The following is a 25,690-nucleotide window of genomic DNA, read 5'->3' on the forward strand; positions in this document are numbered from 1 at the left end:
CACACACACACACACACACACACACACACACACACACACACACACACCTTGGGCAAGTTACTTAACCCCAATTGCCCTCCAAAAAGCAAAAAAAGAAAAAAAGAAAAGAAAGACATGCTATCAGCAGCATGGGCTCTCTGTCTCTGTCTCTCTCACTCTCTCTGTCTCTCTCTGTCTCTTTGTGTCTCTGTCCCTCTGCCTGTCTGTCTCCTTCAGTCTCTCTTGTCTCCATCTGTCAGTCTCCATCTGTCTGTCTCCTCCCTTTCCCTCTCCCTCTCTCAAAAATGAAATGGGTTGCTTTGGGAGGTATGGGTTGCCAGTCAGTAGCAGTCTTGAGGGTGCCCATGTGTTGATGACGCTCTAGAAAGGGTTTCTGCTCAGGTACAGGTTGGACTAGGACCTGTCCAGCTCTGAGATGCTGTGATTCTCTAATACCCTGTCATGCTTCTGAGATGTGTTTACTTTTCAGATCAAGTTAGTGTTGATGAAAAGAAACTCATAGACCTCCCAGGGCAGCTCATAGAGGTGGCTTGCAAGGTGTGCGAGAATTACCTTGGGCAGCTGGAACACGATGACATTGACATCTCAGCAGAGTCCCTGAAAACCCTCTCAGACGCTGAGTGGAAGGAGCTGATCCAGCAATATTACAACCTTATCCAGTAAGACATTTTGTCTTTTCCTAACTGTGTAACTCTGGGATCTGGGTCGAGGCAGAGCCTTTCCAGAAGTGGAAATGAAGGAGTTTCCTCTTGGTCCATTGGAGCGTCTGCCCCCAAAGCTTGCCTGGAATAGAAACCGGTCCATGAAAGGTTGGGTTCAATAAAAAGAGAACTGGAAAAGGAGATCGGAGGAGCTTTCACTCTGCTGGGGAGATGCCTGACACCTCCATTCTTCAGAGAGGGCCCTGAGAAAGGCTCTGCCTGAGGTGCTCATGATCTAGCGTGAGCGTACCAGTCAGCGTCTGCAGTTTGTGAGCAAAAGATGTTTAATCAAACAGCAAAACAGCATCACCAGTGCAATGTAAGAAGGGGTCCCAGAGGGCACAGAGAGGGTGAATTACAGCCATATTACCACCATACCAGTTGGGGAGAGTACACATTTAGAGAGCACGTAACCATACAACACACATGAGGCTAGTGTGCACACATGCATGTGAACACACACACATCTGGACAGAGCATGTATATGGCCAGGACAACTGACAACTCTGATCCTGCAGAACTGTCTGTCCTCTGGTGATGCTGTCCCACTAGTCTCCGCTTCTCTCTCTCTCTCTCTCTCTCTCTCTCTCTCTCTCTCTCTCTCTCTCTCTCTCTCTCTCTGTCGCTGTCTCTCTGTGTCTCTCTCTGTGTCTCTCCCTTTCTCTCTCTCCTCTCTCTGTCTCTGTCTCTCTGTGTCTGTGTCTGTCTCTCTATCTCTGTCTCTCTCTCTCCTTCTCTCTCTCTGTCATTCTCTCTCTGTCTCTCCCTTTCTCTCTCTCTGTCTCTCCCTTTTTCTCTCTCTGTCTCTCCTTTCTGTCTCTGTCTCTTTGTGTCTGTCTCTCTCCTTCCTCCCCCCACACTCTTGTGCCCTTCTGGATGTGGTTGCGTCTTCTTTCTCTGCTCCATCACCTTTGCTGGGGACCCTCATGTTGGCCAAGCTGCTCTCTATCCTCATCTCCTTGGCTTTAGTTTTTCCTCCTCTTCAGGACCGCTTGAGCCTGTTCTGGGCCATCTTTTGCTCTTTGTTACTGCCTGCCAGGGATAGAATCACAGCCTCTAGAATCCCTCTCCACTCCTGATTCACTGTGGCTGTTTAGCTCAAATGCCCAGTTTTGCCCGATGATACAAGAGACACCGAACCCACGGTAAAATGGATGAATTAAGATCTGGATACAGAGAGGGGAATGCCATGGTTAAAGCCCTTTCTCTCAAGGGATGCGGGGGAAGAAGAGAGAGAATATGGAACTAAAAAAAATTAAATCAATTAGCCAACAGAAAAAAAGCACATTCTGCATCTAAACAAAACCAGTTGAAGTCTTCTGCATCTCCCTAAAAGAGAAGATTAGTTAGAAATCTCTGGGGACAGAGAGAGCAGCTTCTGGCTGCTTCTTTCCTCAGCAGTCAGGCAGAGGAGAGTGCTTCCCCTCCACCCCCCCCCCCCCCCCCCCCCTCTTTCCCCCTTCCCCCGCTCCCCCACCAGTGTCCATTCGCTGGCCAACGTGCAGTTTCGTGGGCCTCTCAGGAGCCTGCTGCGGGAGCGTGGCTGAGGGCCAGGGCTGGCAGGTCTCACCCTGGACTCTTCTCTTTATGAGTTTCCTTCTCCTGGTGCCACATCTGGCTCCTCACCCACTTTTCAGAGGCTCTGAAGGTCTCTTCACTCCCCTCTCCATGCATCGCCCTCTACTCTCCCCCTTCCCTCTTCCCTGTCTTGGATGTGCTAGTTTTGACTCTGGCCACCCAAAATTAAACATGGAAGGCTCCCCACCAATCAGAATACTCCAGTGAGAAAATCACCACCCAGAAACTATCCAGTCAGAGAATGTCTAGCAATGCTGATGCTCTCCCAGCCCTGAGCATCCTGGGAAATTAAGTCCTAAGAGATGTGGTTCTTGGCCATATCCTTGCCACATTGCACCAGCTTGAAGCCTGACATGCTCCTCCCTCTCTTCACCTCTTGCACGAAGCCCTCCTGAGCTATCTCTGGTCCTATGCACTCCTTGAGTGGCTGATACAGGATCTGCTGCCTTCCATAGGACATTGATTCTCTGCTTTTATGAGGAGTGCTTTTATCCCATGGAGAGCTATCGTTCACACGAATTTATTAAGCACCAGGCAGTATAATTGGTACTGGGGACACAGGTACAAAATGGGGGCAGATCAGGAAGGCTGCCTGGAGGAAACAACATTTCACTTGGGCTTCAAAAGGCAGATGGCAATTCTGGGCCAAGACTGCCCAGAGGCCGGAGGACCCCAAACAGACAGTTTTTCTCCCTAGGATTTCCATCCTATTACAGTTCACCCCACCCCCTTTGCACAGGATGTGTTGGGGAGTCTGTTTCCACTCAATCATGGGAGAATTCTGTCACCTCCTGCCGTGTTTTCCTTGAGGGTTCCCAGAACGAAGACTTTGTGGGAAATGACCTACTTAATTCTAACCGGATTTTCTTGGGTTTTGTTTTAGTGGTGATGCTTATATTCCCAGTTCAAAGAATTACTTTTACCAGTGTCAGAGCATTCTGAATAAAATCATGTCAGTGAACCCCCAGTCTGAAATCGATGGCATGAGGAACATCTGGATCTTAAAGCCGGGTGCCAAATCTCGAGGCAGAGGTAAGAGGCCTTGCCAAGGGCTTTCCAGAAATCTGCCAGTCTTTGATCTCACCTTGGGAGTCAGGAAGCCTGGGTTCTGCTCCTGGCTCTCTTTCTGCTTGTTCATTTTACAGGTGAAGAAACTGAGGCACAGAGAAGGGAGACCCTGTACAATGTGTCTCGGTAGGCTGATAGAAAAGAGGAGAGCCAAGTGTGGGTCTTCTGACTCACAGGTCCAGGATTCCTTCCATCCCAGCAGTTAGAGGCCATTGAAGGGGTTTCACTGAGAGGGCCAGGTCCACTCAGATCCTTAACAACATGCCCACACACGTGTAGCCATTGAAAAGAATGCCCTCAGAATTTGAGAATCAATCAGTCACTGGACCTTTATGAAGCACCTGCTGTGTGCCAGGCTCCGTGCTAAGCTCTGGAGAGAACCAACAGAGCTTTTCAGTGGAATGCTAGCCATCCTCACTCAGCTGGGGTTTGAGTCTGAATCTAACCCTTGAATTCTATAGTTTACATAGGAGTGATGCTCATTTGATTCTCCCAACACCCCCGGGAGGTCAGTGAGGTTATTATCCCCATTGTACAGATGAGAAAACTCAGTCAGACAGAGGGTAAGTGACTTGCCCCAGGGCCACTCTGCTAGTAGGAGTCTAAGGCAGGATTTGAACTCTGGCCTTCCAGACTCCTGGGGCTGCCTCTGTCCACTGCCCCACCTGGATGTCATAGAAAACCGCCTCTGTAAATATGATAAATATGAGGCTTTCCCTGGGTGTGTTTTGTGGGCAACATCCTAGCAGTGGATCCGGGTCACTGAAGGTAGAGGTCAGGTCTACAGATGACAACAAACCTTTTGTAAAAACTTGCTCTGTGTGGGAGGTATAATATGTAAATGAAACTTGCTTCTTGCACCTCAAGAAACAAAACACCACAAACCCAGATACAACATGCAAGAAGGGATATTATGTAATGAGGATTATGTACAATATTGAGTAATAATGGAAATAGAAAAACAAAGCTCTGCCTGAGGTTGGGAGGGGGGGAGGCCCTTCCATGGTGGGAGGAATCGGAGCAGGCTTCCTAGAGGAGGGGGCACATCCCAGGCACCAAGAGTAGCCTGATCAATGTAGAGAGGCGCTTATCTAGGGGATGGCTGGAGCCCAACAGGCAGTCATAGGACAAGAATGGACAGCAGACTGGAGTGGGCAAAGGTTCCTGGTTGGTCTTTATTGACAGGGCCCTCAAGAGCCAATGGATGACCAATGGTGGTATGATGGAGGGGCAGATGATGGGAAAGATGCTGGACTCAGTTGTGGACATGTTGAGTCTGTGGGGAAGGTGGGGTACCTGGGGGAAATACAGGCATGGAGCTCCAGGAGAGGAGGGATTGTTTGCTCTCCATACTGGTATCTCCACTGCCTGGCTCATGGTGGATCTTGATCAATGGGTTGGTGGGTTGATTGAAGGTGTGTGAGTGAATGAGATTGCCAAGGGAGAGAGTGAAGAGAAGAGGGCCCAGGATGGTGCCCTGGGAACCTTCCTAGTAAAGGTCAGGAACAGAATGAGGAGCCATGGAAGGGTTTAGAGAGGAGAAGAACCCAGAGTGGAGTCTGAGTGGAGGCTGAGAGGTTCCAATAGAAGGGACCAATTAACTAGTATTCGGAGCTTCATTAGGGCCAGAGAGGAAGAGGACACCCCCCCTCAGACCCCTTGGAGCTCTTGATTGGGAAGTCCCCAACAATCTTGGAGAAAACAGTTTCAGGAGATTGGTGGGGGCTTCAGGAGAGTGTGGGGAGCCAGGGCATGGACAGCATTTTGAAGAAGCTTGTCAATGAATGACAAGGAAAGGATGGAACCAAAGTGTGAAGGGCAGGGAGGACTGAGCAGGCTAGAGGCAAAGAAGGAAAAAGCAGTTGGCAAAGAAGAGATGACTGATCCATGGGAAAGGGGTGATCATGACAAAGGGAGATAAAAAAAATGAGAGAGAGAGATGTTCAGGTTTTTTCCCCACCACACTTCCTCCCATGCCCTCTCATCCACTGACACAAGAGGAGAAGCCTCCTTGCTACCATGTTTCCCCGATAATAAGACCTATCCCAAAAATAAGCCCTCCCCTTACTGTGTAAGATTCCTCTAAAATAAGCCCTCCCCCGAAAATAAGCCCTATTGAGATTGCTACTGTAGTGAAGGTGATCCCCTGCGCTACACGCTACATTATGGTACCCTCTGTATGCACCCCCCCCCCCCCCGGGTGAAACGCACGCCGCGCTCCGAGCTGCATCCAATCAGAGCTGCAGCAGTGAGCACATCATCCTGTTCTTCCCCAGTGATTTGCTTATTGAATAAAGGTACATTTTTTTGTTCACATTTACCTGTTTATTAAAATTGCTGTCAATGTTCATTAAAATAAGCCCTCCCCTGAAAATAAGCCCTCTGGTGTTTTTCTGTCCAAAAAATTTAATAAGACAGTGTCTTATTATCGGGGAAACACGGTAGGTCTCCGTGCTTGGCAGGACACCCCATGGGTTGTGAGATGGTAAGGAATGCCCCTCTCTGCCTCATGGGCATCCCATGTTTCCACCGCTGGGAATCTTGCTTATGGCTGAGAGAGGAAGGGCACCACCTTGCCTGGCTTCGCTAAGGGGAGTATGGCAGTTGGCTGCTGTCGGCCCTGGCTGCTGTTGGGTCTGACTTGAGTGAGACATTGTGTCCTTTCAGACATCATATGTATGGACAGAGTGGAAGAAATCATGAAGCTTGTGACATCGGATAACATTCCTTCCAAGGATAATAAGTGGGTGGTCCAAAAGTATATTGAGACTCCCCTGCTGATTTATGACACCAAGTTTGATATCAGACAGTGGTTCCTTGTCACAGATTGGAACCCTCTGACCATCTGGTTCTACAAAGAAAGTTACTTGAGGTTCTCAACTCAACGGTTCTCCTTAGACAGTTTGGACAGGTAAGTCCCCCCACAGGACGGCCATGGTGCCTCTGAGATGAAAGCCACCCACTGAAGGACATCACATCTGCCTCCCCTTTGCCCCTTTGCTTACATGGCTGCTGATGTGAATGTCCCTACATTTCTAATAGCTGTTGATGGATTGTTTCAGCAGGTGAGCAGGAAGGTGTCAGCTGAGGGTTCTCTTTGTGTGTGTGTGTGGGGGGGGGGCAGTAGCAAGCCTTAGTGGTGAGTCACTCACTGGCTAGGCCAGAGGTTGGAGAACTAATGGGTCCCTGTCTGTGAGACATCTTGCAGATTATGTGGCAATGCTTTCAAAATATGAGAGGTGCCAGAGAGCCCAGCCTGCCTTTATCTTTTGTGCCCCCCTCTGCTCCAAGCCTTGGGGAGATGGAGGACAAACAAAGAGCTCCCAGCACACAAGCAGTGTCCTGGGACTGGCTGGGGAGTGAGGGTGCTGTGGCAGAGGCCTCGGTCCCCCATCTGGCCTCTCTGGCCTTCTGTGCCCAGCAGCCCATCCGTGGCTGGCCAGGCCTTGTGTGCCTCCTGCCTCCTAAAACCCACAGGGGTTTGTGGACTGGCAGATAGACTGAAGTCAGACAAAAGGAACACTAGCCCCATCAGGGACCACCCTGGGCTCTGGCACATTCTTCCCTGCCTTCCCCACAAGAGTGTGTGTGTGTCTGTGTGTGTGTACCTGTGTGTGGGAGACTCAGAGAGCGTCTGGTGTCTTACATCACACAGTGAGTAAGGTGAGAACTAAGTTGGGAATCCATGCTTCATGGCTGGAAGTCTCCACCTTCCTCTCCACTTTAGATGGGCTTTATATGTATGTGCACACACACACACTCTCTGACACGCGCACATGCACATACACATATGCACATGCACATCCCCCCCCCACGGACTCCCTGACCACCCCACCCCAGCCTCGTGCCAGCAGTATGATGGGAAGGGGCTGCTCTAGGACGAGGGGCCCCGTCTTCGAGGGGGTCCAAGCTGGTGGTTGATCTGTACTTTGGGAATTCTTGACCCAGAGCTAATAGACTCTCAGCTCATCTTCAGGTCCCTAGGTCACCATTCATGCCCCTTAGTAACTCCCATAGCCTGTTTCCAGCCCTTTTCCTTCACTTTGTCCTCCACAGAGCCCACCTAGCCCAGGCCCCCCCAGCACTTTACACATACAGAAACTGAGGCTTGAAGTCACATTTGTAGTCAGCATCAGAGGCCAGATTCGAACCTGGGTCTTGTTACTCCCAGAACCACCTCTCTCTACTGTACCATTCCGCTTCCAAGCTGTCTCCCATCTCTATCTGGACTTTCTCTCCTCGAACTCTCTGATCCCCCATGGTCCTGGAGTTCCCTCTTTCCCAGTCTCCAATTTCTGTATAATCTCCTTCCTTCAGATTTACTAAAACTCCCTAATCTCCCCAGAGGATAGTTTTCTCCCCTTGGGTTTTCCCTTGTTTCTTTGCCAGGAGCTCTTTTCACTCCCCCTTCCCCCACCCCTACTCTACCTGGAATTCTGCTTGTCTGCACCTGTGCCCTAGGGGTCCCCACCGTGGCCCATCCCAGCAGACTCAGATTCTTGAGGGCAGAGACCATCATTTTAAGAAATGCCTTCCCTGAGCCTAGTGGGCACTCCAGAAATGCCTGAATGCACTCCCACGTTCAGGAGATGCCCCCACAGACTGTGACCTTCCAGTCGCTCACCCTTAAGAGTCTGTCCTCTTTCTTTCATGCAGATCAGAAGCTGGGCTGAACCTTCCTAATTTCATTTTTAAAAGCTAGTTTTATCATGAATGTCCGATCCCTCCATTCAATCCATTTTGGGAGGTGGAAGGCAGCTGGCGATGTTTAGAAAGGGGCACTGTGGAGATTTCTGTAACCTTTAGTCAGGAGTCCCCTGGATCGGCTGTGACAACAATGATGGCCAAATCTCAGCAACCCCTCATCACAACCCCTTGGTTCTCATCAAGGTTACAGTTCCCTCCTTGCACTCTTGAGAGCAAGTGTGGCCCAAGGTCAGGCCTTCTCAGAACTGAAGTGCTATCTGAGTGGGGGGGGAGCCAGGGCAGGCCCTGCACCCTCTGTGCCTCTGGGGCAGAGAGCAGGGAAGCACCTGAGGCTGATGGGCTGGGCCTGGAGCTCTGGGTCAGGGATTGAGAGACCCCCATGGGACTAAGGGCTGCCTCATGTATTCCTTTCAGTGCCATTCATCTTTGTAATAACTCCATCCAGAAGCATTTCAAGAACGCCAAGGACCGCAGCCCTCTGCTCCCCTGCTACAACATGTGGACCAGCACTAAGTTCCAGGAGTACTTGCAGAAGCGTGGCCGCGGCCACGTCTGGCACAATGTCATCTACCCGTCCATGAAGAAGGCCATCACGCACACCATGAAGGTGGCCCAGGACCACGTGGAGGCCCGCAAAAACAGCTTCGAGCTCTATGGCGCCGACTTCATCCTCGGCAAGGATTTCAAGCCGTGGCTCATCGAGATTAACTCCAGCCCCACCATGTTCCCATCCACGCCGGTCACAGCACAGCTCTGTGCCCGAGTACAAGAGGACACCATCAAGGTCGTCGTTGACAGGAAAACGGACCGGAATTGTGACATTGGCAACTTTGAACTCCTGTGGAGACAAGTGAGCTTTGGGGATGCTTGGGTCCCAAGGTGGACTCCACACTGGCCAAATGTCAGCTCAAATGGCTCTGGGGGAGGGGCTCAGGACCCTGGGGAGGGGTCACTTATTGGTGACATTGCAAGGGGGGACTAGATACCCAGTTTGGCCCCTGACGACTCTTGTTGAGATCGAGGTTATTCAGAATAGCTTTGGGAGAAGGAAGGGGGTCTGATGTCTTTAGATTGGCCTTTACTGTGACCCTCCACATGCATGGTGCTCTCAGCATACTGGGCTTCTCACTTCCTCAAAACTACCCCCTGCTTTTTTGCTCCTCAGGTCTCTGCCTCCCCTCCAGCCCTCCAAGCCCAGGATGAAGCTGCCTTTTCCAGGGAGCCTTCCTGGGTTTGGAGGGCACCTGCTCACTAGGGACAGCATGTGGCACATTGCCAAGGGTGCTGGACACAGCTGAAATAGGTGGGGGCCCAACTGCCTCAGACTGTTATCCTGCCTCCTTGGGGTGGGAGAAGATCATTAATGCAAAGGCTTGCAAACCACCAAGCACCATAGAAAAGCCAGCTCATTGTGACTCCTGATAGATTGTAAACTGCATGAGGGCAGAAACTTCTCAGATTTTTACCTCCACCTACCCCAGGGCTTTGTGTAATACAGACTTGATGAAAGAGAAGCCCAAGAACGACAGAGCTGCAAGAACTTATTATTAGTTATTGGGTTCAATTTGTCCTTAAGAGAGCAGCTGCCCCAAGCTCTCTGCCGGCCCATGAGGCACAGCTGTGTGCATCTAGGCAAAGGTGTGGGCACCTGGGGAGAGCAGCCTGCAAGGAGGATAGAGGAGCCAGGCAGGCAGCTTAGGGACTGCCTTTCAGGGCACAAGTGGGTCTGTCTTCAAAGGTCTAGCCATCTCATGGGGCTGACAGGGAGGAGTCTTGGTGCTCTGTCCTGGCCTTGAGGGGATGGGGCAGATTCTGGCTGCTGTTCCACGAGGGCTGGCTCTATCTCTTCCTCGGTACCTCCCTGCCTAACCATGGCAGAGGGAGGTCAGGAGAGCCAGCCCTGGCTGCCTCCAGCTTGGCCGGAGATGCCACCATTGCATCGGAGGCATGGTGCCTTCACCAGCACAGATACTTTCTCAGGCTGGTTTTTGTCTTTCCCCAGCCTGCTGTGGAACTGCCCCCATTCAGCGGCTCTAACCTCTTCGTGGAAGGCTTCAGCATTCAGAAAGGAAGGAGACATACAACTCCCATCGCCAACATCAGCCTGGGGAGCCCCCTGCCAGCTGGTCACATGCTGCGAAGCAGGTGCTTCAGCTCCCAACAGGACCAGCTGCCCGAGCAGACATCTCCCAAGCAGGACGCAAAACTGAGAGAAGACAAGGGACCTCCCTGCATCTTACCGGTGCCTTTGAAAAGAGGGTCGGGCAGAACATACAAGATAAACTCTGTCTACACGAAGGCCCTCAGCAACATGGAATTCCCCTCTTTTGCGATTCAGCACCTAGAAAATGTTTCCCATAAAGCTGTGTTTCCCAGAGCTAAGACCACGAAGCTGGCAGAGCCCAACCTCCTCAGTACGGCCTCCATTGCCTCTGTGCTGCAGAGCATTCGGTCCTTGGAGAACCCTGTGTTCCAGCCACCCAAAGGCTCAGGTAACTTTTGCTAGAGTCCCCCCAACCCCACCCTGCCCATTGTCAGTGCCCCCAGCAGCCCCAGGCTTTCTGGGGCCCCTCTGCTCACCCCGGAAGGCACAGCCCGAGGTGCTTGGGGCAGCTGCCTGGCCATTGGCACCTCTTGGGGACCCATTTTCCTCATCATTAAAATAGTCACCCCCCAACCTGGACTTGACCTCTGGCCTCATGGTGCTCAGGAGAGCCTTGGGAAAGACCCAAGCCAGCTCTGAGCCTGGAGTGCCCGTGTACCTGCCCTGTCCTGCAGGGCTTGGGAACATGAGGACTCTGGCTACTCTGTGGGTAAAGAAGCCCAGGGCAGTGGATGGAGGCTGGGATCTGGAGGGAGAAGGCCTAGGTTCCAATCCCAATTCTTGTGAGTATCTTAGACAAGACTGCCTCCCTCTCTGGGGCTTGGGTACCCTCCTTTGTAAAATTCGGGGGCTGGGATAGTCATCCTCAGCAGCGGCATTGGTGACACTTTTGCAGTCCTTGAAGGTTGGGAAAATGCTGCTGTGTATGTGTGTATTGTGTACATGCACATCTATACACATGTGCACATGGCAGGCACCCCAGGATTGTTACACCCATGCATACACACATGTTATGTGTGTGCCGCACACCTATATACATGTGTGTGCACGCATTTCCACATGCGATGTGTGTTTATACACTTGTTATATATACACCTCTGTGTGTTATATAGGAACATATACATCCATGTGTATCTATGTAATGTGTGTGCTACTTGGTCTGACTCTCACAGCAATCCTATGAGCTAGGTGCTAGTATGATCCCATCGTACAGGTGGGGAAACTGAGACTGAGAGGGATGAAGTGTCTTCCTCAGGGTTTCACAGCTAGTCAGTATCTGCATTGGGATTTGAACTCAGGCCTTCCTGACTCCAAGTCCGGTGCTGTATCATGCATGCCACATGCTCTTTTGGATCCCTGAAGCCCCTGGGCCTATAATGGTCGTGATTATTCTGCCATTGTGATTTCTATTAGTCAATGAGGGAGCCCTCCGAGCTCCTGATTGCTTAAGATTCTGTGCACGCGGCTGTGGTTTCTGCTCTGGCAGAAGTGAAAATATTTCTAAGTGAAATATTTATGGTTTTCCCCCCAATCACATGTAAGAACAATATTCAACATCCATTTAAAAAAAAGTATTGAGTTCCAGATTCTCTCCCACCCTCTTTCCCTTCCCCCCTCATTGAGAAGGCAGACAATTTGATCAAGGTTATACATGTGCAGTCATGCAAAACATTTCCATATTAGCCATTAGTTGTGAAAGAAAACACAAAGAAACCCAACAATACAATCCAAGATAAAAAGGGGGAAATAGAATGTTGTGATCTTCGCCCGGACCATATCAGTTCTTTCTCTAGAGGAGTATTGCAGCTTTCTTCATGAGTCCTTTAGATTATGGTATTGCTGAGAACAGCTAAGTCATGCACAGTTTGTCATCATACAACATTACCATTAACTGTGTAAGCTCTTCTCTTGGTTCTGCTCACTTCACTTTGCATCAGTTCATATAAGCATTTTGCAATTGTGTTCACGTTGTTCCTGGGTTTGTCTTGGCAGGTAAACTCCCAAGTATTTTATATTGTCTGCAGTTATTTTAAATGGAATTTCACTTTCTATCTCTTGCTGCTGGACTTTGTTGGCATACACAGAAATGCTGAAGATTTATGTGGGTTTGTTTTATATCCTGCAACTTTGCTGAAGTTGTTAATTATTTCAACTAGATTTTAAGTTGATTCTTGTTAACCAGAAAATAGCACAAGTCCATGAAACATCCATTGAAACTGGATTGATTAAAAGAGAAATTAACATGCATGTGGAAATCCTATGCAACTACAGGGAAAAGCATTGGGTATTTAAGTTACAGGGAAAAGGGCAAGTCATAGGGAAGGGGAAAAGGACTACTCACCTCCTGAAGGGGAGGAGCAAGGCAATGGCACAAACTGCATTTTTTTCCTTTGGACACTGACAGACCATGAAGATAGGAGGGTCTGCTTACGTACAAGGGTCCCAGCTGCACAATTTCCCAGTCTAGAGCAGCCTGACTGACACCTGTCTTGATGCCCAAGGACATACATGGGGTGCAAATAACAAATTATGTCAGTTCGGGGGGATAGGGGCTTCATCTTTGACATGTAGTGTTTTTGGAAAATATGGCAACTCAAGAAGACAAATTTGGGCACTCATTAACATTCTCTAGGATTCTCTAAGCGTACCATCACATCATCTACAAAGACTGATAGTTGTATTTCCTTGTTGTCTATTCTAATTCCTTTTTATTCTCTCTTTCTATAGCTAGCATTTCTAGTACAATATTGAATGATAGTGGTGATAGTGGGCATCTTTGTTTCACCCCTGATCTTATTGGGAAGGCTTCTGATTTATCCCCATTACAGATGATGCTTATTGATGGCTTTAGATAAATAATACTTATAATTTTAAGGAAAGCCCCGTTGATTCCCATGCTTTTTTTTAGTGTTTTTAATAGGAATGAATGTTGCATTTTGTCAAAAACTTTCTACATTTACATTGAAACAATCATATGATTTTTGTTGTTTTTGTTATTGATATGGTCAATTATTCTGATAGTTTTCCTAACATTGAACCAGCCCTACATTCCTGTTATAAATGTCACCTGGTTAGTGTATGATCTTTTTGATACATTGCTGTAATCTCCTTGTTAGTCTTTTGTATAAAAATTTTTTTGGAGGGCAATTGGGGTTAAGTGACTTGCCCAAAGTCACATGGTACATAAAATTTTGCATCAGTATTCAGTAGGGAAATTGGTCGATACTTTTCTTTGGGTTTGCTCTCCCTGATTTAGGTATCAGCATCTTATTTTTATCATAAAAGGAATTTGGTAAGACTCCTTCTTTGCCTAGTTCTGCAGATAGTTTATCTAGTATTAAAATTAATCATTCCTTAAATGTTTGGTAGAATTCACTTGTGAATCTGTCTGTCCTGGGGATTTTTCCTTAGGGAGCTCATGGATTGCTTGTTCAATTTCTTTTTGTAAGATAGGTGAGTTTTTCTGAGGTTCTATTTTCTCTTCCTGGGTGCATTTAAACATTGCAAAACTGGGCGTCATTTCACTCCAAACAACCCCTTATAGGGTAGTAGGATCCACCTGTAAGTAAGTGCTTTGCAAAGATGGCAGGGACCTTCCCTGCACAGCCCAATGTGTCTCTGGAGCAACCTGAGGTCATATTGCCAGTGGGCTCGGTGAGATGGAGTTAGCTTCTTTCTTTTAGAAGGGTTACAAGAGGAGTGTCTGAATTGTCCTAGAAAACCAGCTGGCTCAGTTTGGGACAAGATTTGGTCTAGATTAGCCCTCTGGGAAGTGCTTTCCTTTGATAAATTACCCCATGTTTATTGTGTGGGTATGTTCACATACCCATGCATATACATGGTTGTCTCCCCCGTAGCATGTAAGCTCCCTGAGGGCAGGAATGGCTTGTCTTTTTTCTCAGGATGCCCAGAACTTGGCACAGAGCTGATGTTGCATAAATGCTTATTCTGGAATTGAAGAATTCACCGCTGTCTGTAGTCAGTGAAAAGGTGCTGTGCAGCAGGTGCAGAGTTTTTGTCCTACCATCAAGGAGGCTGGTCTGCTTCGAGTTGGGACCTCCCTCTACTGTGCATGAAGAAAGATGAGGAAATCCATTGGGCAGAGTCAGAAAGAATCTAATTGTACTGATGTAGAATGCTGTCTTTAGGCCTCATTCTAGAGAAATGGGGTTGGGGTGGGGTGGAGGCTTCCCTCTGTCCTTGGTGCTGATTAGACCCCATCTGGTGTTCGGTTTTGGACATAAACTGGAGAGCAACCAGAGAAGGGAAAATTGGATGATGGGGGTGATGTTAAGTCTGTGCCATATCAAGACTGCTTGAAGACCCTAGGGATGCTTATCCTAAGGAGGAGAGGACTTGGGGAGGGGGATATGGAAGCCATCACTATGTTTTGAAAGGCTGTCACATGGAAGAGGGCTCAAGAACTAGGAGTAATGGGGATCAACATAGCCTGGATGGACAGACATTGGAAGGTCTGCCCCCTGAGGTGGGGGTTCCTCCTCAATGGAGAGCCTTGAGCAAAGACTAGAGGGCCACTTGTCAGGGGATATTGTACAACTCATCCCGGTGTGGTGTGCACCTCAAGCTGAGAGAGCTCATGGAGGTGGGGGCAGGCTAGACATTCTGCTGACAATAATCTACTTTCCCTAGGACATGAGTGAGTGACTGAGTCATCAGAGGATCCTGAAGCCCACTTAAATTTTGTCTCTTTGGTCAAAGGAAAAGTCCAGCAGGCTAGGAAAAGGCAGCTGCACCAGCAAGACAAAGTCCTGTGCATTGAAGGAAAGGCCCAAGCCACAGGGAGCAGGGCTGAGGGTGGGAGACCAAAGCAGCCTCAGAAAGCACCTCCATAAGTGAATTTCATGGTCCTCAGCCTAAAGGAAGGAAGCCCCCTGAGCTTGAAGGGTCAGAGCCCAGAGGGTCTGATGCCATGTGCCAGCATGGTGGGATCCCTGTGTAAATTCTAGAGGATTCTACAAGTGGCAGCATCATTATCTGAAAACCTCATCTTATCTTGGGGCTCTATTTTTTCATCAAGGTTCTTAGAGAAGGAGTCCTGGGACAAGTCAGTAGCCAGCCAGTATTCTTTTACAGACTCTATTGCCCAGGTGGATAACACATCTGCTTTTTGTAGTTGAATAAAAGAATTAGGATAGAAGGTGATAATCTGAGTCTCTTGCACAGTCTCCCAGATTCCCAGATGCCTGAGGGAAGGAAGGACATGGTGACCCTTTGCTAGGCTCCTCATGAGTAAATGCCACTTTGGCCGACACGCACAGTGAGATAATGGGGCCTGGGAAGCTGTCACTGGGGGCTTGTTGCTTCTCAGTCCTGATGCATATTCACACCCTCCTGCCTGGGAAGCACACCTCTGAGGACACGAAGGCTCCCACTGCCTGACACAGGCCTCTTTGCACAACACTGTTCCCCTTTACAAAGAGCTTTCCTGTCTATAATCTCATGAGGAAGGCGTATAAAAGGTGTCCTCAGCACCTCTCATTTACTCCAAAGCAGGCACAGTGGATTGCCATAACTGATAAGGTCTGCTTTGGAAGGGAAGGTATCCTCACCTGGAAAATTTTCTCATCCTGCATTGTCAGAGGTCCGAGAGACATTAAGAATCACATTCACCAAAGAGATGAAAACCCTCTAAACAAAGGGTTAGTGGTATGGTGCCAACCTCACCATTTTAAGGGAGGAGAGAGTGAATGGAGCATCTTCCCTCCCTCTGTTTGAAGGGGCTCAAAGGTGGCTATCAGAGGCCTCTGCCTAGATCCTTCACTGAAGGAGGAGAACTAGGGAGTCCATCTCATCATCTTACATCCAGCTGCAGGACTTTATTATGCCCCTCGAGGTACCCTTTCTTCCCTACCCCCATCCCCAATTTTTTCAGCATCTTTTTATGTCTTGTATTTTTTCTTTTAAATTGTAAAATGCCTTGAGAGCAGGGACTATCTTTTGCCTGTCTTTTTATTGCCCAGTGCTTAGCACAATGCCTGACATAATAGGCGCTTAATAAATGTTTATTGAGGCAGCCAGGTGATGCACTCAAGTCAGGAATACTTGAGTTCAAATCTGAACTCTTGACACTTACTAACTGGGTGACCCTGGGCGAGTCACTTTGCCTCTGTTTGCCTTCATTTCCCCAATTATGAAATGGAGATAATAAAAGCAAAAGCATCCACCTCCCAGGGTTATTCCACCCCAATTTGTTATTGGGAATTCCTTATACAATTCCTACCCCAGTTGGGGCCATTGTGTGGTAAGAGGATGTACATGAATTCCACAGGTAAGGAAATACAGAGAAACAGTTATTTCTATGCTTGTCCACCTCCCTGTCCTCAAGCACTAGAATTTCTTCTCCGTAAAGGCGGAGAATTGTGTGAGAGTTTGTCTGTCCGGTACTGGCCTCAGGCTCTTGGAGGCAATAGATGTTTCATCAGTGATTACTGAAGTCACTGAAGATCACATTGATTGATCGTGCTGCTACTGAGAGAATGAAGCCAGAGGAATCAAGACGTCTAAGTACCTTTCATTTTGTGACTATGTCGATGGGCTCGATGATGCCCTGAGGAAACTGAAGGCTAGGATACATGGCTCTCGTCTTTCCGACAACAGGTTCTGAGCATCACCAGACCTTCCTGAAATTGTCCCCCCAGCCCTGCAGGATGCCAGTGACCCCACTGAGTGATCACCCACACATGTGTCTGCCTGAAACAGCCACCCACCCGTCTTCGGGGATTACGGAGGTAGGATAGTTCAGAGGGCTTGCCCTGGCTTCCTGTCCTACTGTGGGCCCTTCCTAGGCACAGCAGGTGATCATGGACAAGAGCCTTACATAAATTCACCATCACCAAAGAGGAGGTATGGTGGCTGCCACTGGCTGGACAACTCCCTTGTAAAAGTGGTGGTCATTGCGTTTCATCACTGGCCGCTTCAGCCCTTGTCCAAGGGAAGGCTGAGACATTGATTAGCTAGGAGGAAGTTTCAACTTAAAAATCACCATGTCACCAAGAGGCCCCAACCATCTCCCACCGTTCACATTATTCAGAGAAAGGGCTCGAGGAGGAGATGAAGGGAAGGACTAAGCTTGATCTTGGAGGAGTCAAGGCTAGAAGAGAACTTGAAAATCCTCACTTTACAGGTGAAGAACCCGAGGCCCAAGCTGGAGAACGGACTTTCTAAGACAGGAGGCCAACACACTCTCCACTGGCCCAGAAGAGGGCGACGCTGACTTGCAAACAGCCCCTGTAGACCAGGGTGTGTAAAGTGAGCTTCCCATACCCTCTCCCTCTGTCCATCCTTCCTTCTCCCCCTTTATCCCTCCCTCTTCTCCACCCTTCACCCCTCCCTCCCACCTCCTGGGCTTCCCATCTCCAGACCTGGGGACAAGGAGAAAGCCTAAGGTTGGCTTCTGTCTCTCTTTTCCAACAGCGTCAAGACAATCACTGTCTCCTTTTGTAATGAGCGACCTAAGGCTTCCTGGAGCCAAGTCCTCCTGAAGGTCTCCCTGGGCTGGTTCAAATCCTGCCTCCAGCCCAATTGCCTTGCTTTCCTGTATAAAAAGACTTGCAGTTCTTCCTGTCACGAACTTGGAGGAAGGCCGATTTCTTTCCATGTTTTTGTCTTTGTGCCTCCCTCGCACCTAGAACAGTGTCTTTCGGGAGACGTCAGAGGCACATGACAGGTGACTGTGGTATGGGGATTGTGGAATGGGTTGAACTTAGATTGCATTTTGAATGTCTACATTGGAAGAGTGGTTTCCATTGAGAGGAATACTACAAAGTGCTGTCACGGCCAGTGAGAGAATTGCATGGTTTTGTGTTTGAATGTTGACTGAGTGAAACCCTGTATTATTCATGAGGAATTTTTCAAAGCAGAGCCCACTGCCCCCTAATTCCTCTTCCCCCCAAGATACAGTAGTCTCTTCACCTGAGGTCCTAGAAATTCTTATCCTGGCTAGGAATCTTCTCAGGACTTGTGAAAGAAGAGGGGAGAAGAAGGAAGGAAGGGAGGAAGGAAGGAAGGAAGGAAGGAAGGAAGGAAGGAAGGAAGGAAGGAAGGAAGGAAGGAAGGAAGGAAAGAGGAGGGAGGAAGAAAGGAATGAAGGAAGGGAGGGAGGGAGGGAGGAAGGGAGGGAGGGAGGAAGGAAAGAAAGAAGGAAAGAAGAGGCCCCTTTTTATACGGGGGATAGATCCAAGAAGGAAAGCCATGGGAGGGCATCCTGGAAAGTAATTCTCCTACTTCCTTGTCTCTGGAAAAATGAGTTCACCCTAAAGATCTTAGTATCATAGACCTTATAGTACAACCCCCTTGTGTTTAGAGTCACACAACAAGTATCTGGAATGGGATTTGGACCCAGACCTTTCTGAATCCAAGTCCTGTGCCGTATTTGCTCAGTTGCATTGGGCTTCACTCCTTGTTCCCTACTCAGACTTTCCTATGTCTCCTTTGCCACTGTTATGTTCCACCTCAGAGCTTATGCTCTGCAGTGATTTTTTCCAACTCCTACTGGCCCTGACAAACATGGCCTAAGACACAGCTAGATGAACCCTTATGAACACAGCGCCCTAGAACGTGAAGTTCTAGGAGTGGCCCTGAGAGGATGGAATTATCTTTTGTAGTACTATACACATGAGTATGTGGTGATAATTTAGTTGGTTAGACTTAATTAACTTTTAGGAAGAGGATATTTAATAAGATGGTGTAGTTGGTACAAAATACTCGCCCCCCCCCCCAAACAAACAAACAACCCAAAACCTGTGACATACACGCCTACTAGTACATACAGAGTCCAGGGGAAAGTGGGCTCAAGCTTGGAGGGTTTAAGGAGGTCTCTGTTGGGCTCCCTGGAGAGACGTGGATCTGCATCTAGTCCTTGGCTCTCCATATGGAGACATCAGCTGATCTGGGGATACTGCTAGGGTACTAATAGAGGAATTTTGCCCAAAGATCTCCACCATGGCTTGCTACAAATCTCATAGAAAATCCAGAGTTTAAACCAATTTGATATTTTATAGATGAGGCCTCAGCCAAGCTGAACATGATTGCTGGGCGGCATCCCTCTAACTCCAGGACTTTTCCCCCACCTGGTCTAAAACCTAGGATGGAGAAAGGCTGTCTTCACCTGTTTAGGAGGTGTGACTAAAGGCATCTTTGCCCTTGTTTCAGGGGGTGGGCTGATGTATTTGAGTTCTCATATGTGCCTGTGCCCTATCTCTCCTTTTAGATTGTAAGCTCTTTGAGGGCAGGAGCTCCATTTTTCATGTTTAATCTTCCAGGACAAAGCCCTATACATGGTGAGTGTCTGCTTAATGTTTGTTGTGCAGAGAGTCTGGCTTTGGGGCATCCTGTCCAGACAAGCTCAGGCTGTCTGTCCTGGGTTTGCTGCAAAGCTTTTCAAGCTGCTTTCCATCTTGCTCTCTGCAGGCTTGCCAAGCAGCATCCAAGCCCCCTGCCTCGTTTGCAAAGGAACGTTCCAGATGGAAAAGACTTGCAAGCGTTGTAGTTCATTTTGTGCCACGATCTTACAAGGAAGTTCCTATGTCCCTCTAAATGGCCAGAATGGCGCATCCAAGAGAATGGTGGGCAGCCTGTGGAACCTCTGAAACACCCACTCTCCCTAGAAGATTTATAGCAGCCTAAATGGATTCCAGGACAGTCTGATTTATTGTGTTTTTTTTAAACAAACAAGCAAAAAAAACCCCAAACATTCATATAAATAACCAACCTTGTGTGCGGAGTTTTTTCAAGATATCCCAGGGGAAGGAAGTGCTTTTCACAGTAGTACATTTTACAGATGGGGTGGGATAGCAAAACCAGCCCATGCATTTCTGTCCTGCTGAGCCCCAGAATGGACTGCTTTGGGAGAAGCCTGGACTCTGCTGGAATGCCACAAAACAAGTCCAGTGTTTGGCACACCACTAAGCTGGTCCCTAGGAGCCAACCCGGAAGTGGTAGCTTTGTCCCAACAGGATTTCCTCCAACAGGACATGGGCTTTAAAGCACCACCTTTCTGCTTTCCCTGGATCCCACTGGTGTGATACCAGCAGAGAATATTGTTGATGTTGGAATTGACTGACTTTGCTGGGTGATACTTCAAGGTGACAATAAATGAGCCCCCAGCCTCATTAATAGAATCATGGGGTCATAGGCTTAGAAGTGGAAGGGACCACAGAGGTCATTCCCTCAATGACCAAATTCACATCACAATGTTTTGCTGTCTTGGGTCTTTTCATATCCAAATGTTTACTTTGGATGGGGTGGGGATGGAAACTTTGGGACCAGGCCAGCTTCTAAAAGCCATCATAGCAGGGGCTTTCCAGTTGTCAGAAAGATGGATGTACAGATGATGTTACTCAGAAAGCAGAATAAGAAGGGATTGCCGAGGACAATGGCATTGAGAGATGTCCTCTGCAGGTTCATCTAGCTTGTCCACATGGTTATTTAGCTCTTGAAGGAGTCCAAGTAGGTTCTAATGAGTTGCAACTCATTTTCCAGCCAAATGCTAGAAAAATGTCCTTGGGGGGAGGAATAGCTTTGCCACCAACCAGACTTTTCTGGGGCCTGGACTCAAGTTCTGGACTTCTTCAGAGTGCCCCCTTCCTGATTGGTTTGGGGACAACTGCTCCTTTGCTGTTCATTGGACAGCTTAGTGGTACCATGGAGAGGGCTGGGCTTAGGGGTGAATCTTGCCTTAGATACTTACTGGGTGTGGACCCTGGGGAAGTCACTTCACTCAACCTCAGTTTCCCCATCTCTAAATGGGGATGATAATAGCACTCAGCACATAAGGCTATTGTAGGGATCCAGTGAGATAACATCTGTACAGCATTTTACAGGTTTCTCTATCAAATTTAGCTGTTGGCTGATGTAGGACCCCTTCTAGTTCTGACCTTCCATGTTGTGGGACTGTGTGTGATTTTTTTCCTGCTTACATTGCCCTGGCCCTGATTTAAAAGCCAGAGGGCAGCAGAGATCAGGGAGATCAGGGAGTCTGTTTGGTTTCCCCACTTTTGAAAAAAATGAGCCGGCAGGGTTGGGCTTCTCCCATCTTGGATCTCATTCCTTAGGGCTAAGTATGACAATGACTGGCATGAACAGACTACTTCCTCAGGGAGAACACATAGAGCTTTGGAGGAAGACCTGGGTTCACCTCCCAGGCTGGCATTTAACTCTTCTGTGCCAATCTCCAAGGTCGCAGCCATCTGTAAATCTCTGGTCCTATGAGTTCACACTCAAGTTACTCTGAATGATTGAGAGACTGTCATCCAAAGTAGCAAAGCTGATATCTACCTTGGATTCTGACAGAGACAGCATCTGCTTGGCAACCTAGGAGAGGACACTTTTGAGCCAACAGTAGTTGGATACAAGCTTCTTTCCATCCCCTTTCTCTCCTTTATAGAATGAAAACACTAAGTTGTGAGGTTTCTCAATTCAGAATTCATTTATAACCTGGCCAAGTGGAATGAAAGTAATGTCTGCCTTGGAGTTCCTAATGACTGACTTCTGGTCCTGCACTAGAGGCTTTCAGGGTGGCGAGGGATCCGGGATTGACTCCCATGAAGGAGACCATTGGCAAATCTTCTTCATTCCTCCCCAGGGAGTCTGGGGAACACCTAGCTCTTTGTATCAGTAACCATGATTGAATTCATGCTCTCTTGGATTCTACCATTGCAGTCATTGACCTTGTCAGGCTGTCCTGACTGAGATGGGGGGAAAGATCTGGTTTAGCTTGTGTCCTCTCTATCCTCACTACAAGCCCCTTGCCTTGTACTAAGCAAAATAAATGGTCTCAAGAGAAAAGGAAAGGGTATCTGTGGCCTAGAAGAGCACCTGAGAATGAGTGACCCAGATAATCTGGTCAGGAAGAGTGTGGAGAGCCTGGCACTCCCTCGCTGGCAGGACCACTGTGAGGAAGGCACTAGGAAACTGCAGAGCACCATAGAGATGGGACTGTTGGTAAGGCACGGATGACTTTGAAAGCAGAAACCCCTCCTAACTGTACATCCTCCCAGCATTTGAGGCAAAGTAAATTGTAGGAGAAAGAAGCCAGAAGCAGGAGCCCAGGGTCCTGACAGAAGCTGGGGTTGTTTCTGCCATCCCAGGCATAAGAGCAGGGGGTCTGATTGCTAATGAGGTCCTAAAATCTCTCACATGGAGCCGTAACCACACGTGGGTAATTAGCCAGGACCAGGTGAAGCAGTGCGTGCCCTCCCCTCTTTGCTCCTAAAGTCACTCGGGGAGGTGTTTAGCCTTGTGGGTGTCCACTTTTGTGTTAGGGAAAAAGAAGCTCATTTGGCACCTTTCTCAGTGTGAGGGGTGAGGAAGGTCCCTCCCTCCATTCATCCAGCCATCCATCATGTCTGAGTCTCCTGTCATTGGCTGACTGAACTGTCATTTAGCATATGGCCAACCAGCAGTGGCCAAATGGCCACTTGACTCCATTGTTGCCCACTGAGTCTGTGGAACTATTACAGCTAATTCCCAGGCTGCTTTCCTCAAGGATTCTAGCCCTGAGCTCACATGGCGACCCTGGTCTTGGTCTAACTGGGCCCCCGAGGTAGCATGATCCACTTCGTTTGGCTTTGTGCTTGTCCTAAATCTGTGAGTTGCTACAAAGCTGCATTACTAGCCTCTGGGTGTATATGAAGGGTCTCCTTTTCCCGCTTCCCAGAACTGAAGGCTTCCTTCAGGAGGATGAAGGATTGTGGTTGGCGTCTCCTGGAGGAATTCCCCCAGGAATTAGTCATGCAAATTCAATGCCACGCTTCTATTCTGTTTCAACTTGCCCCATCCGTCAGCTTTCAAAGATTTGGTTTGGCTGCGATCTCAGCCCGACTTCCTCCCTGGAGCAGGGGAGGTCCTGGAGGGTGGGGAGAGGAAAGTGGAGACGGAGATGAGGAACCAGCTTCGATTACTTCCTACTTGGTCCATCTGTGTAGCAGGCTTTTAGAGAGAGGTAAGGGGCATGTGTGGGCGGCTGCCTCTCTGACCTCTTAAGAGGGGATAACGCTGAGGCATCCCCTGACACTGTCGCCACAGACTAGAATATGGGACAAGATGGGGACAACTGCAGGGAATCTCTCTGCCGATCCCCAGAATGTATGAGCGCTACAAGAAATCTGACTGGTCCTCCAAAAGGATCCGGGGTCTATTCAGCCATCCAACAAGCCTTAACTAAGCACCTCCAACCCATGGGGTGGGAACGTTATGGAGGACATAGGGAACGACAGATCAGAATTGCCCAGGATGGAGATGTGAAAGGATTGTACCTGCGGAGGCAGAGAGTCCTGATAGCTTAGAAAACACTGCTCTGGGGTAGGAACACAGAGCTTGTCATCCCAAAGGAGGAGCAAGGCATTAGGGAGTCAGGAGGTAGGAAGGACCCGGGATGGGGTGGGCGTGGCGTTGTCTTCCAGAAAGAGGAGATGTCGCCTGGGTCAGACCCTAAAGGAGAGTCTGTTGCAGCCTGGAGATGCAGCTTGTACAGAGGTGGGACCATTCCCATCCGTAGGCAATAAGGACTCAGTGATGTTCTTTGAGCAGGAAAGTGAGGGATCGGGCAGTGATGTATGAAAGAGGAGTTGGAGATCTGGAGATTAGGGAATTGTAACTACAGAGGGTCGGGGCAACTAGAGGGCGCCATAGTTCATAGAGCGCCGGGCTTGAAATCAGGAAGATTCATCTTTCTGAGTTCAAATCTGGCCACAGACACTTACTAGCTGTGTGATCCTGGGCAAGTCACTTCCCCCTGTTTGCCTCAATTTTCTCATCTGTGAAGTGAGCTCAAGAAGGAAACGGCAAACCACTCTGGTATCTTTGCCAAGAAAACCTCTGATGGGGTCACAAAGAGTTGGATACGACTGATATGACTCAAGGACAAAATACAGAGGGTAGTTGTAGGATCCTGGACCTGGAAGGGTTTTTTGAGAAATCGTCCTATCCAGAAAGCAACCTGAAGGATCTATTGTGTGTAACCACACCTCAAATTCTCAGGCTACTTCATGGTTTCTAAAGCCATTTTTCATATGCTGTCTGATTGGATCTTCACTGTGTGACCTCAGGTGAACCCCTTCTCCGAAATGGGGTCATTGGACTAGATGTTCTTTGTGGTTCTAACTTTCTGTGAATTGATGAAATTGCAGTTACTAACTGCTTCTTAGGAGAATTGGTGTCTTTAAATCCTAAAGGAGTTTTGACAAATCAGCACACATCCTTCTCTTCCCCGCCCCCACGAAGAGTCAAATGTGGAATCTCTGCCCTATTTATAGTGGGGCAGGACTGGCAGTATCTCAGCAAGGAAGTAGAGAGGCCAGCCTCCACGAGACTCTCCCAGGCTCCCCAGAGCCCCAGAGATGCTTTCAGGAAATACCATCATTTTTCTAACCCTGGTCTGGGGGACCCGTGAGGGGCAGACTATCTCCCAGATTGCAGAATGTGGTTTTGCCTGTTCAGAGGTAAGTTCTTCTTTCTCATACTCTCTAAGTAAGTGTCTGCATGATTGTCTGGGTTTCCCTGACTTAGGGCTGGCAGGAGGCTGATGAAGGGTGCCAACACCTGGTTTGTACTGTCTGAATCAGGGGCAATGGGAGGACCAGATTGCCCCACCCCCATGACAACCTTTCAGTGAGATGGCAGGCTTTGGGGAGTCCCTGTGAATCCCGGCCGCAGAAATATTGATGGGTGGTCTGCCTGCTGAAGGACTTGAGGCAGGACCCCCAGTAATGGGGGGGGAGGGATGGGGCACCACTGCCTGGATTATTAGGACAGTAAGGATCATGCACTAAGCTTATAGCTTTCCTTTTTTTAATAAAGGGAAAGGGCAACCAGCACCTGTTTGTTCTGCTCTGCAGACTTTTGGGGAGCTGGGTCTTTTGCTCAAACGTCTTCTCAAAGGTCTTCTGGTCTGAGTGTCCAGGCCCACTGACCAGGCTTTCCTGCCTTGGCGCCTCAAAACCTCTTGTTCCTGGGGTGGCTTTTGCTTGATGGGTGAGGCCTGAATTTCCTGGAGCCGGGTGCTATTCACAAGCTGAATTTCAGAAGCCCTTTCTAAATTTAGGGTCTTGTGCTGAATTTAGGCACCAGGAGTGAGGAGGGGGCTGGAGCAGGGGTTTGGCTTTGCACCTGGCTGGGGGTTTTCTGCAGGTCGCCACCAAGATAGATGAGTAAGGCTGTGCTTGAAAATGGGACAACAGCAGCTGGACTTTCTGGACTTGTTCCTACTGGACTTGTCCATCGTGTCGTGGTCTTGGCAGTTAGAAGAGCTCAGAAAGGCACAGTATGATGTTAAAAGCACAGTAGAACAAAACAAATACAGCACTTGGGGACGCTGGAACCTGCAGGCCATCGGAGAGCCACAGGAAGTGATGAGAGGCTCACCATAGCCCTGGGGGTTCTGGAGCCAAAGCAGCTCATGTCTGCCTAGTGCTTTAAGCTTCCAAAGCACGTTCTTCACTGCAATCCTAAGAGGGAGGTCATGCTGGGGCTCTAAGAGAGGAAGGGGCTGGACCTCCAGAGAGCCCTGAGGAGG

General features: G+C 48.8%; 2 protein-coding genes across 6 annotated transcripts in view; both read left to right on the forward strand.

The window, feature by feature from the left end:
* TTLL8 (tubulin tyrosine ligase like 8) overlaps positions 1-19,825 on the forward strand; it is a 70,791-nt gene extending 50,966 nt beyond the window's left edge. The window contains exons 10-15 of the mRNA XM_069102971.1: positions 470-659; positions 3,163-3,311; positions 6,015-6,258; positions 8,469-8,904; positions 10,057-10,546; positions 19,588-19,825. Coding sequence (XP_068959072.1) covers positions 470-659; positions 3,163-3,311; positions 6,015-6,258; positions 8,469-8,904; positions 10,057-10,546; positions 19,588-19,766 — 1,688 coding nt within the window. The 3' untranslated portion in view covers positions 19,767-19,825. The remainder of the gene's footprint in view (positions 1-469; positions 660-3,162; positions 3,312-6,014; positions 6,259-8,468; positions 8,905-10,056; positions 10,547-19,587) is intronic.
* A 3,102-nt stretch (positions 19,826-22,927) lies between these two features.
* Positions 22,928-25,690, forward strand: part of IL17REL (interleukin 17 receptor E like) — a 51,082-nt gene continuing 48,319 nt past the window's right edge. Inside the window, exon 1 of one of the 5 annotated variants that reach the window (XM_069102979.1) lies at positions 22,928-24,617. In XM_069102979.1, the coding sequence (XP_068959080.1) occupies positions 24,516-24,617 (102 nt within the window). In that variant the 5' untranslated portion in view covers positions 22,928-24,515. The remainder of the gene's footprint in view (positions 24,618-25,690) is intronic. The other 4 variants (XM_069102976.1, XM_069102977.1, XM_069102978.1 and 1 more) reach the window with 4 other exon arrangements.

This window comes from Petaurus breviceps, unplaced genomic scaffold, assembly GCF_028583685.1.
Source record: "Petaurus breviceps papuanus isolate PSGF00001 unplaced genomic scaffold, PetGlider_PUasm1.0 558, whole genome shotgun sequence".
NCBI lineage: Eukaryota > Metazoa > Chordata > Mammalia > Diprotodontia > Petauridae > Petaurus > Petaurus breviceps.